This window comes from Solanum lycopersicum, chromosome 5, assembly GCF_036512215.1.
Source record: "Solanum lycopersicum chromosome 5, SLM_r2.1".
Taxonomy (NCBI): domain Eukaryota; kingdom Viridiplantae; phylum Streptophyta; class Magnoliopsida; order Solanales; family Solanaceae; genus Solanum; species Solanum lycopersicum.
Genome location: NC_090804.1, coordinates 66549360 through 66565356, shown reverse-complemented (window position 1 = coordinate 66565356; position 15997 = coordinate 66549360). Strand labels below are relative to the sequence as shown.

General features: G+C 30.8%; 2 protein-coding genes across 2 annotated transcripts; one reads left to right on the top strand and one right to left on the bottom strand.

The window, feature by feature from the left end:
- Positions 1 to 554: 554 nt before the first annotated feature.
- On the bottom strand, positions 555 to 4138 carry LOC101245061 (chalcone synthase B). The gene is made up of 2 exons (XM_004239850.2): positions 3768 to 4138; positions 555 to 1659 (listed from the first exon to the last, which is right to left on the bottom strand). The coding sequence occupies exons 1-2, from the start codon at positions 3952 to 3954 to the stop codon at positions 668 to 670; spliced, it is 1179 nt and encodes a 392-aa protein (XP_004239898.2). The 5' UTR covers positions 3955 to 4138; the 3' UTR covers positions 555 to 667.
- A 5994-nt stretch (positions 4139 to 10132) lies between these two features.
- On the top strand, positions 10133 to 12040 carry LOC101245363 (membrane protein PM19L-like). The gene is made up of 3 exons (XM_004239851.3): positions 10133 to 10365; positions 10563 to 10740; positions 11598 to 12040. Exons 1-3 carry the CDS (start codon positions 10236 to 10238, stop codon positions 11824 to 11826), a joined length of 537 nt encoding a protein of 178 aa, XP_004239899.1. The 5' UTR covers positions 10133 to 10235; the 3' UTR covers positions 11827 to 12040.
- Positions 12041 to 15997: the final 3957 nt, after the last annotated feature.

Here is a 15997-nt window from a genome sequence, read left to right as displayed (position 1 = left end):
GGCCTAAATTGTATAATTCGCTGGCCTATTTCGCTGCAATTGTATAATTTGTTTTGCATACAGTTGAATCGAATTAAAATGTATGTATATTGCATAATTATAAGTGTATAGCAAGAAGATATATGTTTTTCTCGCTTTATACAAAAACAGAAACACAATATATACACTTCTGTTTTATAAAGCTAGAGAAAATTGTATTTCACTGCAATTGTATAATTCGCAATTGTATAATTCGTTGGCCTTTTTCTCTGCAATATTTGAAGTAAAATGTTTGTAAATTGTATAATTAAGTGTATAACACGAAGATATACATTTTTGCATGAGTATATACAATTTTCTCTCGCTTTATACAGAACAGAAACAGAATTATACACTTCTGTGTATAAAGCGAGAGAGGCGAGCGAGATTTTGGGAAGAGAGACGCTGGCAAATTTTAGCTAATGTTTGCTATGGAGCACAATTAAATTAAACCCTAGCTATTCCATTTAATTTAGGTTATTAGTTTGCAATTATATACAATTTTCCCTTTATAATATCTATTGAGATGGTGGATATTTTACTCAATTATTTATTAATACATGCATATAGATGAAAAAAACTTCAACCAAATGAAATGAAACATCATAAAAGGCCAGGCCCAAGTAAAAAGACATAATGGGCCCATTATTTAAATGGGCATACTACGAAGCACAACGGTCTCAATTGTAAGGCCAGGCCCAAATGATAAAAGGACTCCCAAGTCCAGCCCATCTCCAGTAGTCTTCAGCCCATCTCTAGCAGATCTTTTTCTTATCTCATCCAATATGAATAAAACACATGCACTCGACAAGTTACCGTATTCTCGAAGGATATTTCTCGTGGCCCGTAACCTATCGGGCTCGAGGCCCAATATGTTTTCGACTTGGTCCACAATCGCATTACCTCCTGGATGAAGAATCCAAAACACCGAGTTCCAATCTGAAATGCCTAACGGTTCAAACGCCTTTATTAAGCAACTCTCCACATTTTTCGCGATGGCCGGTGGTACGTCTCTGGTACAATGAAACGTAAGGCCCATCTCGCGTAAGTGTAACGCGAGGTGGCAATCCCCGTTAGGTACAAACGTCTGGCCCGCTGAGACAATCTCGAAAACGGGCCTCTCCAGGCCCATTTTAGGGTCCGACCCGATTATAACCGCGACCGCACCGTCTCCGAACAATGCTTGCGCGATAAGGTTATCGGGATAAGCTTCACTCGGCCCGCGAAACCCTATCGCTGAGCTCTCGGCACACACAACAAGCACCCTAGCACCCTTGTTGTTCTCAGCTAAGTCCTTGGCTAACCGGAGCATCGTGCCACCGGCAAAACAACCTTGTTGATACATCATGAATCGTTGAACCGATGGGCTTAGGCCCAATAAGTTAATTAATTGGTAATCCGCACCAGGCATGTCCACACCACTTCTAGTACAAAAGACTAAATGGGTAATATTTGATTTGGGCTGAGCCCATTCATCAATGGCCCTAAGGGCAGCCTCTTTACCAAGTTTGGGTATTTCTGAGACCAAAATGTCTTGCCTAATATCAAGGGAAGGCCCATTATAAGAACACAAATTAGGATTTTTCTTTAATATTTCTTCTGTTAAAAGCATATGCCTTTTCCTAATCATTGTTCTGCTGCCTGAAATTATTTATGAAAAATAAAAAAAATTATTTTTTTTTATAGATAAATGGTTAAAAAAAAAGGGAATAGGATCTGATATACTCCTCAACTTTATCATTTGGAGCTGATATACCCTTTGTTATGAAAGTGGCGCATATATACCCCTACTTATAAACAAATGACTCACATATACCCTTTTCCTCTAACGGAAATGAAAAAAAAAAGATAATTTTAATCCAATTTTCTATTATTTTTTTCTACAATATATAATCCCATATGAGTAAATTTAATCCTTATAAAAAAAAATTTTGATTTTTTTTTGTATCAATGACTAATTTAGAATTATTATTTTGATAATCAAATTTATTTATGTTTTACTAATATTCTTGTAAAACTTATTGTAAATAATCAAATTTTTTTCTTCGAATATAAAAATCAAATTACAATATAGACCAAAAAATAGTTTAATTTTTTTTTCTTTAAACAAAGGAATGAAAGAAAAAATAAAATAACAATAAGAAACTCAAATAATTATAATAAAAGAAGTCAATAAAATAATCAGACCCTTTTAAAAAAAAAATTAGATAGGATAATATCATTTTACCATATTAATGTCCATATTTTTTTTATTTTTTTTAAATTTTCCTTTAAATGAGTGGAAGAGGACAATATATATCCTTAATAATAAATAATATCAACCAGCTTATTTATAATTTAATTGAATTATTGGAGCAAGTAATAAGTGACTGACACTACATAATTGACCTTGAACAGAAATAAAGATATTATCTCCATTTGTATAACGTTAATTTCATTATTTTATATATATTTTGAAAATACTCATTTTTATTTTTGCGTGAGTTTATTCACATTATCGCTTTCAATTTCAAAGAAAGAGAAGGATTGACAATGTCTGATGGTTGTTAAAATCTAAGAATATGAGTAAAATTATGTACATCTTACCCGATTTTTTCAAAATTGCATTTTTGAAACATCAATTCCAAATCGTATAATTTCACATTAAAAAGTAAAAATAATTCCTAACAAAAATATATATCTCCATTTATTTATTAGGTTTAAATGACTAGATCATATACAAACACTTCACAACAAATATTTATAGTATGATTTTCTTAGCCCATATATAGTACTCCAAGATATATAATTTTAGCAGACATATATATTAATATATATATATATTTCATGCTATTTTATGTGTTGCCATACAATTGCCAGACTTGACAAAATAATAAACAAATGTTATACGAATAAAAATTATTCTTCATTTTCAAATATGTATAATTAAATATAGAATTAAAGAGAAAAGATTAATTAGAACATATGATAAAGAAACATATAATTAAATATAGTTCATCATCAACCTCCAAAACTATCTTAAGAGGTAATGATCTTAGATCATATAATCCCCGTCTCTTAATAGTCGATTAGAGAAACTCAACAAAAGTACAATTTTGTATACAAGTGATCATTAAACCTAACAAATGCTCCAAATGTATAATCGGCATCATGTGATAAATGATTTTTATTTCTGATAGAGCATCATATAAAAAAAGGCGAATATTAGAATGTTTGTTATAGTAGGCGATCTTGTACATGATCTTATGATATGTTGTTTCAAAGTTCTTAATTAAGTTCTAAAGGCATCACTTTTGTAACGATAGATATCTCACTTATTCATAAAATATTATTTTCATCTTGATTGTTAATATCGTCGAATCAAATATCACCTTAGTGATATACATTGGTAGCGCGCAATAGTTTTCTCATATCAATGTGATTTAACATGTTTTAATCGATTTTTTTTTCTAAGTTACCTATAAATGTTACTTCACTGAATATACTTATCATCACTTACCTAGTTTGATTAAGTTAGATATATTGACAGAGTAATAATTTTTTAGTCAAGTCTTTCAAAAGATATATCTACCCGCAAGATATATTATACGTTATTAAATGACCTGATTATAACATGTAAGATATATTATATGTTATTAAGTGACCTGATTATATATGTATCATCTTTATATCATCAGTGTATTAAATTTAAACGTTTTAAATTAAATAACATCGATAAACATGTAATGTTAAAGGGAAATATAACTTACAAATACGTCTAAATTTTTCTTTGAGGTCCACCAAATGCTCATTATTTGTAACTTTGAAATAATAATCAGGATACGAGGTTTGATCAACCCAATGAAAAGGAGTTGCTGTCCCAATGGCTAAAATTTTCGCTGGACCCTCAGCTCTCTCATGAACCCTCCCAATTTTTTGACCATTTTCTAATTTCATTTTTTCGAAAAAAAAGGTAAAATTTAAATAAAATCGATGAAACAAAAGAAATTCGAATATTAGTTAGAAATAAGAAATGGCAAAGGCAAAAGATAAATGGAAATGTTTTGGTTTGGGGTGGTGCATGGAATTGCTTGATTTTATTGACTTTATATAGAAATGAAAAATGAATGAGGTGTGATGTAAATAGCCCCTCACATCAATAATTTAAATACATACAACAATAATATATTCGTACTATATAAACATTACTTTTATATGGCATTTTAATTAATATATATATGTTAATAAAATGTTTTTACCGTTACTAAATGGGTTTAAAGTTTTTTTTTTTATTTTTTGATGCTTTTTTTAAATAATATTTTTATTAACAAATGTTTATTCTATTATAATTATTTTTTATCATTATATATCTAAAAGAAAATTTATGATGACTTTACTATGATCTTATATATATGACATATATTATTCGTTTAAAAGGTATATTAAGTTATTCGAATTTAATTGAGATTAAGAAAGAAAAAAATATATATTTTCTACATTTTATAATCTTTTAAAGGCTATATTTTTGTTACTAGTAAAATGTGTTCAAAATAATAAAAATGAAAATAATAATACATTTATTTGAAAAAAGAGAATTTTCGATCCAATTTATCACACTATCGAGGGATGATATCAATTATTTATTGCGATCCAAAATGGAGTTTTATAACATGATCAAAAAATTTTATTCTATAACTTGCACGTTGTAAATATTTTTTTTTTCCCTGTATGTAAACTTGCAATTATTTATAGTAGACCAAATTTTATAATCTTGACAAAATATTTTGTCACATATATTAAGTGTTTGCTATACATAAATTCGGGTAAAAGAAAAATTATTACAAAAACTTTTTGACTTTTATTTTATTTTATAGTTAAAGAAAAACATTACTACAATTTAGATAATAGTTTTTTAATTGTTATCCACTTCTCACATCATTGCACATTTTAAAGGCACTTTACACTTTCCTTAATTTTGTATATTTGTTTTGAAAACTTTGAATTTGGAATCTTACTTGCAACTTGTATTGAATGCTGCCACCTCATCAATCCGAGTTCGAACCTCAGCAACAACATTTAATTTTATCAACATGGGTTGTAGCGTACTGGTGGGAGTGCTTCACCCTTAACCAGAGGTTTCAGGTTCGAGCCCTGGGTATGGAAAAAAATCTTGTTGGAAGCGTCACCCCACCCCCAAATGGACCCTGCAGTGCGCGATTCGAATTTAATCGAAGCTCTAATGTGAAATCCAAACACCGAGACGAAAAAAAAAAAACTTGTATTGAATATAGTAATATTGTTTCTTCTAACATTTATTATGCTCATTTTGTGTATATGTACAATCATGATAAAGATATTATTATTAAGGGAAAGACGATAAATATATCTCTAAACTATCGTAATTGGTATGCAGATATCCTCCGTCATATTTCTGTGATATTTGTGCCCCTACTGTAAAAAATTTAGAGAATATATATCTTTTATACTGACGAATATACACGTGCCATAATCTTACCCATCGACCTGACATTTATAAAATATTAGATCGACGGATAAAATTATACCACATTTCCCTATTTAAACTTTCGTTAGAGTGAATGACAGATATGCTCTAGTTTTTGGATGGCATGGACACCAATATCCCCAAAATATGACGAAAAATATATTCATATTATTTACGATAGTTCGAAAGCTTATTCGTCCTTTTTCCTATTATTATTTTTTAACCTCTATTCCATTATATGTGATATTTTAATCATAAAAATAATTTCATTTTATATTATCAGTAATAAAATAATTTACAGACATACAATTTATGATAGCAAGAAGACAAAATTTACAAGTTCCCATCGTTAAAACTGTTTATAATTTCTGTATGAGTTCTTATAACAAACTTATTCAGCTTATGGTTATTTATTTTATATATTATTAATGAAATCTTTCATTTTCACATAAATTATGAGATGAGTTTTAATACAATAAACTATATATCGTCTTTCTTGTCTTATAGGCTATGCTTTAAAATATTTAAAATACTCGTACGTTTTTGTCTACTAAATTATTAAAAGGGGGTTGGTAAAGGCTCATTTTGATATTGTTTTTAAAAAAAAAATAAAAATAACAATATTTATTTCCTTAATTAGATTTTAGTATTTAAGTTTTGAGTACGAAAATAATATAGTAGAGAGCAACATCTTTCGAATGAAGCCCTAACTGACATGAATTCAGATTAATCAAGTGTCGATATGGCTACAAAACATTGCATAAAAAATAAAATAAAAAAATCTAACTTCATGTACTTAATAAAAAGTTTAAGTTAATTATATTTATTATTATTTATTTACCGTTTAGCTATGAAATTTTATTATTAATATAATAATTTTTATACATACACACAATTATATGATATATTTACAAGATTCAAATAATATTTTCCAATAAAATCTTTCATTTTTTTCACTTAATATATGAGATTGAGATGATGTGTTTTAATCCAATAAACAATTTGTTGTCTTTTTTGTCTTATGCTATACTTTGAAATAATTTTTACTCATGTGTTTTTCTCTGCTAATTATATATATATATATATATATATATATATATATATATATATATATATTATAATAATATTTTATAAAATTAAATTACTATACGTCAGAATAATTTCTACACTATTAAATACAGCAGCGCCACGCCCTATGCAAAGGAATGTCAAATAACAATTTTTCATAGTTAAGTAATTAAATTATCTCATATTTTTCTTATTGTGAATAGAGTAGAAACGTGGAAAAAATAAATAAATATTTCAATCTAGCTACAATTTTATTTTTGTATCATTAAGATATTATGGTACTTTAATATCCTTTATATATAATAGTCAAAATAAATAGAACTATTTTAAATACAATATTATCATATTTTAGATTGACTGTCTATACATATCCTAATTCCAACTTATGATCTAAGATCTATCCATCTATCCAATTCGATTTTAAGTTTTATTGAGTTGGTTTATTAGTTATCGATTTATAGAGATGCTAAATTGTTATAGAGCCATAAAGATATTAGTTTATCAGTTATTGGTTTATGTTATCGGTTTGGTTATCGGTTAACTTAAGAGTTGACGCAAGAGAAAGAACATTGAAAATCAATTAGAAACAAGATAACAAACCAAATAAATCATGTACTTGAGTTCATAAGTTACATCTTGCTCAAAAGCAAGCACTTTTACATTGTAAAATAACCAAGTATTTGAGAGAACAAAAAATAAAAGTAGAAAATCAAACTCTAACTCGAGGACTCTATATACAAAATAATATATTATTTAATTTATTATTGAATTATCGGTTAACCCCTTAAGAAAAAACTTTAAACCATTAAGAACCGATAACTCAATAAAAGAAAATTATAACCGTTATCAAAACCACTAAAGCATCATATCGATTCGACTAATCAATTTCGATTCGATTCTGAACAGTCCTACGATCAATAAATATTTAATTTCATTTTTGTATTGTTGAAACTTTATCAATTAATAAAATCACAAAATTATTTTTCTGAAAAGATACAACTTTGGAATTTTTTTGTAAAAAAAATAATTAAGAACGTGATGTTTATAAATTTATTTAAAATCTTACCCTTTGAATTATAAAACACATGGATCTATGTTTTATATTTATTATTAATTAATAGTCACATGCCTCTTCCCCACAAAATAACCCCCCCCCCCCACCCCACAAACTAACCCCAACCAAAGCTAATTAAAGAGTTACCGCAATAAAAATAACTATTATAAATATTTAATTTTTAATTGTCGCTAAATATATATTTTTAGTAGCAATTATCACTCTTTGTATATATCTCTAATTATTGAAAATGGATGTTATCACTAAATCTCCATACTAGTAATATATATATATATATATATATATATGATAACATAAATTCATGGACTGAACGATAGAGGGTAATCGTGATATATTGAGAGATTTTGAAATCTTAATCCAAATTAGATTAGTATAGAAATGTGGAATAAAAGGCGGACCCTAGTAGGATGGGGAGACAAAGATAAAGATGATGGACACAACCAGCCCTGTAGGTAGAGGTACACGAAGACCACACACATATCTATTCAAAATTTCATAAAACCTCCTTACTAGTAATATATATATATATGTTTTATTTTCTTTTCACAAATAAGTGTTATAAAAAATGAAATCTTTAGATATTTTTAATTTTTTAAAGGTATTTTATGGGACAAGAATATAGCAGACAAATAATTGTTCTTGTATTTAATCTACAGAATCTTTTCATCCTCTAGATTGGAATTCAAACAACAATAATTATTTAGAAATTCTATTTAAAGCAACAAAAAGTTCGTCTTATTATATGTGTACATCATAGCTTTTTCTCTTTTTCCTCCTTTCAAATTATTTAATTAAGAAAAAAATTATTTTTATGTATCGTTACTTACAATGACATAAAACTTAATTTTTGTCTATTGGTTTCTCTTATTTGGATTTCATATTTTTTTTTGGTATTTGATTAATTTAGATTGACATTAAAAAGTACTATAATTTTAGTAAGCAAAGCATGTGTTGCTTACTAAAAAGGACTTCACTCCAATGCTACTTCGAGATATGTCGTTAATAATGAAGACAAGAATCAATACTTATCACTCTGTTTATGATATTTATAATTCGATTTGGATCAATTTTCTCTATAAAAAACCAAATCATGAAGTTGATTTTTTCAAAAGTTTTAATTGAAAGAGTCTTAAATTCAGACCTTAGAATTCCAAAGTTTCAACTGCATTTAAATTTCAGTTCTAGGATCTGATGTTAAGCTCTGATAATTGGAGATGTTGTTAAATTTTAAATATTTTTGTAAATTTTGGCTACACTTTAAATAACAATCTTAAAATCGGCTACTTTGTGAACTATTCTCAAGGCCCAAGCCCATACTAATAACCAGTAGTCTGGCCCATTTACAATGGGCTTTTTCCTAGAGTCACCCTATGTTAGAAACTAAAAAAAATATTTTATGTGATAAAGAATACGATAAAATTAAAGTCAAATTCTATAAGGTGATGCTAAGATAAATTATGTTGTATAGGACGAAGTGATATTGTTCAATTTAAGAACTCTCATGTTAAGAAAATGTGAATGACGAAGATAAGAATATTGAGATAAATATCGATCTACATACAAAGTTTGTAGATATAAAATATATTAAGAATGAAAATTTTTAAGATTATGTAGGGAGTGACTCCCATGAAGATTAATAATATGAAAAATGATATAGAGATTGCTCAGATATACAATAGATTCTTTATTTAAAAAGTGTAACGGGTATATTAGTAGACCTAAAAAATATTGTGATGAGATGATTAAAATGAACGTAAAACTTCAGCTCACTAACGATCATACTATATCCATGATAAAAGAATATGAAAATCGAAAATTAAAATAAGATATTAATAACTAACTAGTTATATTTCATTCCATTTCTTTGAATTTCAGTGTTATTTTATTGATTTAATTTTATCTTTATATTTAATTTCTTGAATTATTTATCGTAACAACTTTTCTACCTTTTAAAAATAAAAATAAAAATAAAGCCATGAATCTTTATATATCCTACTTTTTCCAAATTTAATTTCACCTATAAAATTAGAGCAAGTTATAGAAATCTAATATATTGCTTAAAAATTTATAATTATAGAAATTTCTCAAACGATTATAATAATATAAGTGTTAATACATTAAAAAAAATCAAATATATTAATAGCCAAAAAATCAAAGCGTCAATACATTAGAAAAGAAATCAAATACATATACTGATATATTTTAAAAAAATCAAATACATTTATAAAAAATCCAAAATACACTAATAACAAAAAAATTAAAGCGTTGATACACCAAAAAAAAAAAGAGACTAAAATTTATTAATACTCAATTGATTTATAGCTAGTTGATAGACATTGCATGCATGATGAATAATATTAAGAGAATCCAAAGTAGAACAAGTATGTGACACGTGTCCCTCCACCTGTTCACCACTGAAGCAATTAAACATAACACGTACCATAGTATTAATTGTTTTATATACGTTACGTTACAACACCTTTGCATTTTTTATCCTTTTATCTATTTATAAAAATATAAAACTTAAGCCCCCAAAAATCATAGATTAAAATTTTCTGTTTTAATTGTTGTGTCCATTTGTTGGAAGAAATAATGGCTAGGACTGTGGCTAGGACTGTTGCAGCTCCATTATTGTTTCTAAACTTAATTATGTATTTAATTATGTTGGGTTTTGCTAGTTGGTGTCTCAATAAATACATTAATGGCCAAACTAATCATCCTAGTAATTAACTTCCTTTCTCTCTTCTAAATATTTTAAATTTTTTTTTTTTAGTTTCATAGCTTAAGTATCACTCTTAACTATATAACGTTTATTAGTCAAATTTGTACGTCTATCTCAATAGTTCAGGTGTGAAACTCAAATAATGAAACATATTTTTCGTAGTTCATTTTTTATTGATTATGTAATTTTCTTTTTAGGTTTTGGTGGAAATGGAGCTACGATGTTTTTTCTAGTATTCGCGATACTAGCGTCGATTTTGGGAATTATATCGAAGGTTTTGGGTGGAAATCATTTGAGGGTATGGAGAAACGATAGTCTTGCTGCTGCTGGTTCCTCAGCTATTGTTGCTTGGGCTGTTACTGCACTAGCTTTTGGGTAAACAATGTTTTTTTTTTTCGTTTTCCGTTTCAATTTATATTGCATCGATCGATTAAATATCGAAATTTGGGGATTTTTTTAGAAACTATTTCTTAGTTTCTAAATATATTGATATAAGAAAAAGGTACTTTCTTTAGTATTTTAATTTTAATTAAAATTATCCAACTTAAAAATCTCATTTAATTTACCTTTGAAAGTTAACTTACTTTTTAAGAAGCAAAACGGAACCATATCTAAGATAAATTTAAATAAAAATAATGAAATAATAACACACTAGCTGGATTTGAACCGCAGAGTCTGTTTGGCCCGGCCTAAAAGCTGGTCAAACTGACTTAAAAGCTGGTTATTGACTTATTTAGCTGTTTGACAATATTTAAAATAATTTATTTTTGCTAAATGTACGAGGGCTGCCCGTCGATTATTGTGGGATGCAATGGACTCTATTCAGAGGACTGTCCTCGCACGTGTAAGATTAGATCGGGGTTATTAAAAAAATTTATTTTAAGTCAAAAGTTAAAAGCTGGGTAGGAGTCCTTTTTTTTTAAAAAAAAAAAGAAAAAGCTTATATGCTGTTTTAAGTTTTAAGTTTGATCATATTTTTATCTTTTTGCCCTTAATATTTTTATACAATTTTCAAATTACCCACGTAATCCTGACATCTTTTTCTTTCATTTTTTCCTTTTCACGTTTGGCATAGCAACTTCAGCACTTTTAAGATTATAAGATTATTGTTCGTCTTTATTAATGTGTTACATAAATCGAAACAAAGAAACTAATCGATAATTACCTGGTAAATAATTTCATTTGTTTTATATAATTTTGTTTTTTTGGTAATATTAATGAAACCTATGTAGGTTGGCATGCAAGGAGATAAACATAGGAGGGTGGAGAGGATGGAGGCTTAGGGTTCTTGAAGGATTCACTATAGTTTTAGCATTTACACAACTCATCTATGTTCTCATGCTTCATGCCGGAATGTTCAGCAGCCGTTACGGTCCCGGTTATCGAGAGCCGGAATATGGCTCCGGCGGAGTACCTCCGGCCGGAGAGAAGGGTGTAGGGGTACCAACAACAGCCGTATAATTAAGAGATTTTGGGAGTTTTGGTTTGTAAATATGTTAATTGTGTGGGGGTTTTATGTGGAATGTTTAAAATTAAGTTGTGTATCTTTGTAAGACTCGATGAGAGTTTTTGGGGTTTTATTAAATTTTGTAAATGATTGTAGTTTGGTTGCCTTTTACGAGCTATACCTACGCTTACACTATAACTATAATTTGGAAAATATACATTTGAATTATCCTAAATGTTAAGGGACCAGCCCATTTGTTATATTTTTTTTAAGTGAAAGCTCAATCACTTATTGATGTGTGGCTCATATGTTTTGGGTTTTGTTGACTTCTTCCAGAAGTCTTTGGGAGCTGCTGTTTTCTTTTTGGGGGAGGGGGGTTTGACGTGAAAAAAAGAGGAAATTGAGAGGGTGTATGACAGAGAGAGAAGCAGATTTTTGAGAGAGGGTTTGAGTCCAGATTTTCTGGACAGCCTTGACAAAATTTCAGTTTTCCAGAGATCCGACTGTTGGATCGTTCTGAAATTTTCACAGCTGGTTCACAACATATAGAACTACATCTTGATGGTTCAGATCATCAATCGGAGCTCTTGATCTTCTGTTATTGCAGTTGGTGTAACCTGCGTTTTTGGGTGATATTTCCCAATTTCTCTTCTCTTTTGTGTTGGCTCTTATGTATGTTGTTGTTGGTGGGCTATGACATCCTTGTAGACTGATTTGGGTGTCTTTACCCTCAATTTGCATAATAAGAGAAGAAGAAGGGTGGACTCCTACAAGTCCCGTGGTTTTTATCCTTCACACCGAAGGAGTTTTCCACGTATAAATCTCGTGTGTAACTTGCATATTTATTATTCATATTTGCTTGTGATTTTTTTTGATATGTTGCTGATTTGAGCTTGGTTAATTTAGTGGTGAATTTCTTTTGGTAAATTGGGTGAAGTATAATTGGTTGATTGTCTTGAAGTCGATCCTTGTAGGTGTTGTATCCTACTTGTGTTGTTTTGCTCCTCCCCCTACATCTGGTATCAGAGCGGAGTGTTAAACCATAGACATGGAGCATGGACATAACTCTATGGTTAAACTGACATCAACCAATTATTTCATTTGGCGTCCGATGATGGAAGATTTGCTATATTGCAAGGATTTGTTTGACCCAATTGATGTGAATAAAACAAAGAAAGATGTCCAGCCCACTAAGCCAGAGAAGATGACAGATAAAGAATGGGAAAAGCTGAAGAGAAAGACCTTGGGGACAATCAGACAGTGGATTGATATTAGCATATTCAATCATGTATCCTAGGAGACTGAGCCGCTTGAACTATGGAGAAAATTGGAGGGTCTTTATGAGAGGAAGACCGCTCATAACAAGGCCTCGTTGATTAAGAGGCTTGTTAAGTTGAAGCCAGGGAAGTCTGTTTCTGAGCATCTTAGCGACTTTCAAGATATTATTAACAAGTTGACTGTTATGAAAATTGTCCTTGATGATGAGTTGCAGGCTTTATTCCTCTTGAGTTCTTTGCCAGACAGTTGGGAAACTTTGGTTGTGTCCATCAGCAACTCAGCTCCAGATGGTACGATTTCATTGGATGTCATCAAAGAGAGCATGTTCAATGAAGAGCTTAGAAGAAAGGAGATGGGTGTTGATATTTCGCAGGCACTTGTGGTAGAGAATAGAGGAAGAAGCAAGAGTAGAGGTCCCAAAGGGCGTGGCAAGTCAAAGTATAGGTCAAAGTCCAAGAATAGGAGAGAATCTACGATATGCCACTATTGTAGCAAGCCAGGCCACATTCAAAAGTTTTTCTACAAGTTGAAAAGAGACCAGCGAAATAAGAAAAATGACCATCATAAAGAGTGTGATGACAAGAATACAGCTGCTACAACTTCTAGTTCTGATGATCATGTTTTTTTGATATGTACTATTGGAGAGTGTTGTCATGTTGATAGTTCTGACACTGAATGGCTTATTGATACAGGAGCTTCCTATCATTGTGTTCCTAATAAGGAGTACTTTATTGACTACCGAGCTGGAGATTTTGGTAGTGTGAAGATGGGGAACCAGAGCTCAGCAAGTATTGTTGGCATTGGAGATATTCGAGTCCAAACCAATGTTGGGTGCTATTTGACGTTGAGAGATGTTCGCCACATTCCAGATCTACGCCTCAATTTATTGTCTGCTAATGTACTTGATAAAGAGGGTTACAATCATACTTTTGGTGAGGGTAAATGGAAATTGTCTAAGGGTTCCTTGACTGTTGCTCGTGGCAAGCTTTGTTGTACCTTGTATAAGACACATTTGAAAGTGTGTAGTGGTGAGTTGAATGCTATTGAGGAGAAAACTTCTCCTAACTTATGGCACCGAAGATTGGGGCATGTTAGTGAGAAGGGTATAAAGCTGTTGGCCGGTAAATCTCTTATTCCTGCTGATGTTACTATTTCACTTGACCCTTGTGATCATTGTTTAGCAGGAAAGCAACACAGAGTTTCTTTTCCGAGGACATCTACAAGAAAGAAAGTGAAGTTAGAGTTGGTTTACTCTGATGTGTGTGGTCCCATAGAGGTGGAATCACTTGGTGGTAACAAATACTTTGTTACTTTTATTGATGATACTACTCGGAGAACTTGGATTTATATGATGAAGCACAAAAGTGAGGTGTTCGGTATCTTCCAGAAGTTTCATGCAATGGTTGAAAGGTAGACAGATTGCAAACTGAAGCGTCTTCGAACTGATAATGGAGGTGAATACACTTCAAATGAGTTTAAAGCATATTGCTCAAAATATGGCATTCGACATGAGAGAACAGAAACGGGTACCCCACAACACAATGGCGTTGCCGAGAGGATGAACAGAACCATTATTGAGAAAGTGAGATGCATGCTTAGAATGTCCAATCTTTCTAAGTCATTTTGGGGTGAAACAGTTGGAACTGCTGTGTATTTGATAAATAGATCACCATCAGTTCCTTTGGAGTTTGAGATTCCCGAGAGAGTTTGGTTTGGGAAAGACCCCTCTTATTCTCACTTGAGGGTGTTTGGATGCAAGGCTTTTATGCATGTGCTGAAGGAACATAGATTGAAGCTTGATTTCAAGACTTCTCCTTGTGTGTTTGTTGGATATGGTGATGAAGAGTTTGGTTACAGACTTTATGATCCAGCAAAGCAAAAAGTTGTGAGAAGTAGAGATGTTGTCTTTTATGAGCACGAGATGGGTTTTCATCTCTTGGGTGCTGATAAGACTTATTATTCTAATTTCTCTCATGATGTTATTGATATGCCCATGCCTCATGTTTCTGCTTCAGATGATCAATTAACAGGTGATGCTCCAGAGGATGGTCATGAAATTGCTCATGAACATGACCATATTGAAGAGGTACAACCTGATGTTGTTGTACCACAACCTGATGATGAAGCTGTAGATGTTCAACATGGAGAGTCTTCTAATCAGGGTGAGAAATCCAGCCCACAGGTAAAAGAGCCAACACTTAGAAAATCGACCAGAGTTCGTCAACCTTCAAGACTTTATCCAAGTTCAGAATACATCCTAATCACTGATGAGGGGGAGCCTGAAAGCCTTCAAGAGGTCTTGTCACATTCAGACAAAGACCATTGGCTCAAGGCTATGCAAAAGGAGATGGATTCTTTGAAAAAGAATGAAACCTATGACTTGGTGAAGCCTCCAAAAGGGAAGAAAGTCTTGAAGAACAGGTGGTTGTTTAAGAACAAGAAAGATGGCAACAAACTAGTGAAGCGGAAGGCAAGATTAGTGGTGAAGGGATGCCATCAGAAAAAGGGCATCGACTTCGATGAGATTTTTGCACCGGTGGTGAAGATGACTTCCATTCGTATGATTTTGGGACTAGCTGCCTGTTTGAATCTTGAACTTGAACAACTTGATGTTAAAACTGCTTTCTTACATGGTGATTTGCATGAGGAGATTTACATGGAGCAGCCGGAAGGATTTGAAGTTAAGGGAAAAGAGAATTTTGTTTGCAAGTTGAAAAAGAGTCTTTATGGACTCAAGCAAGCACCAAGGCAATGGTATCACAAGTTTGATTCCTTCATGAGTAGTAATGAGTACAAGCGAACTACTGCAGATCCTTGTGTGTATTTTAGAAAATTTTCTGAAGGTAACTTTATTATCCTTTGCTTGTATGTTGATGATATGTTGATTGTGGGACAAGATGTTGAGAT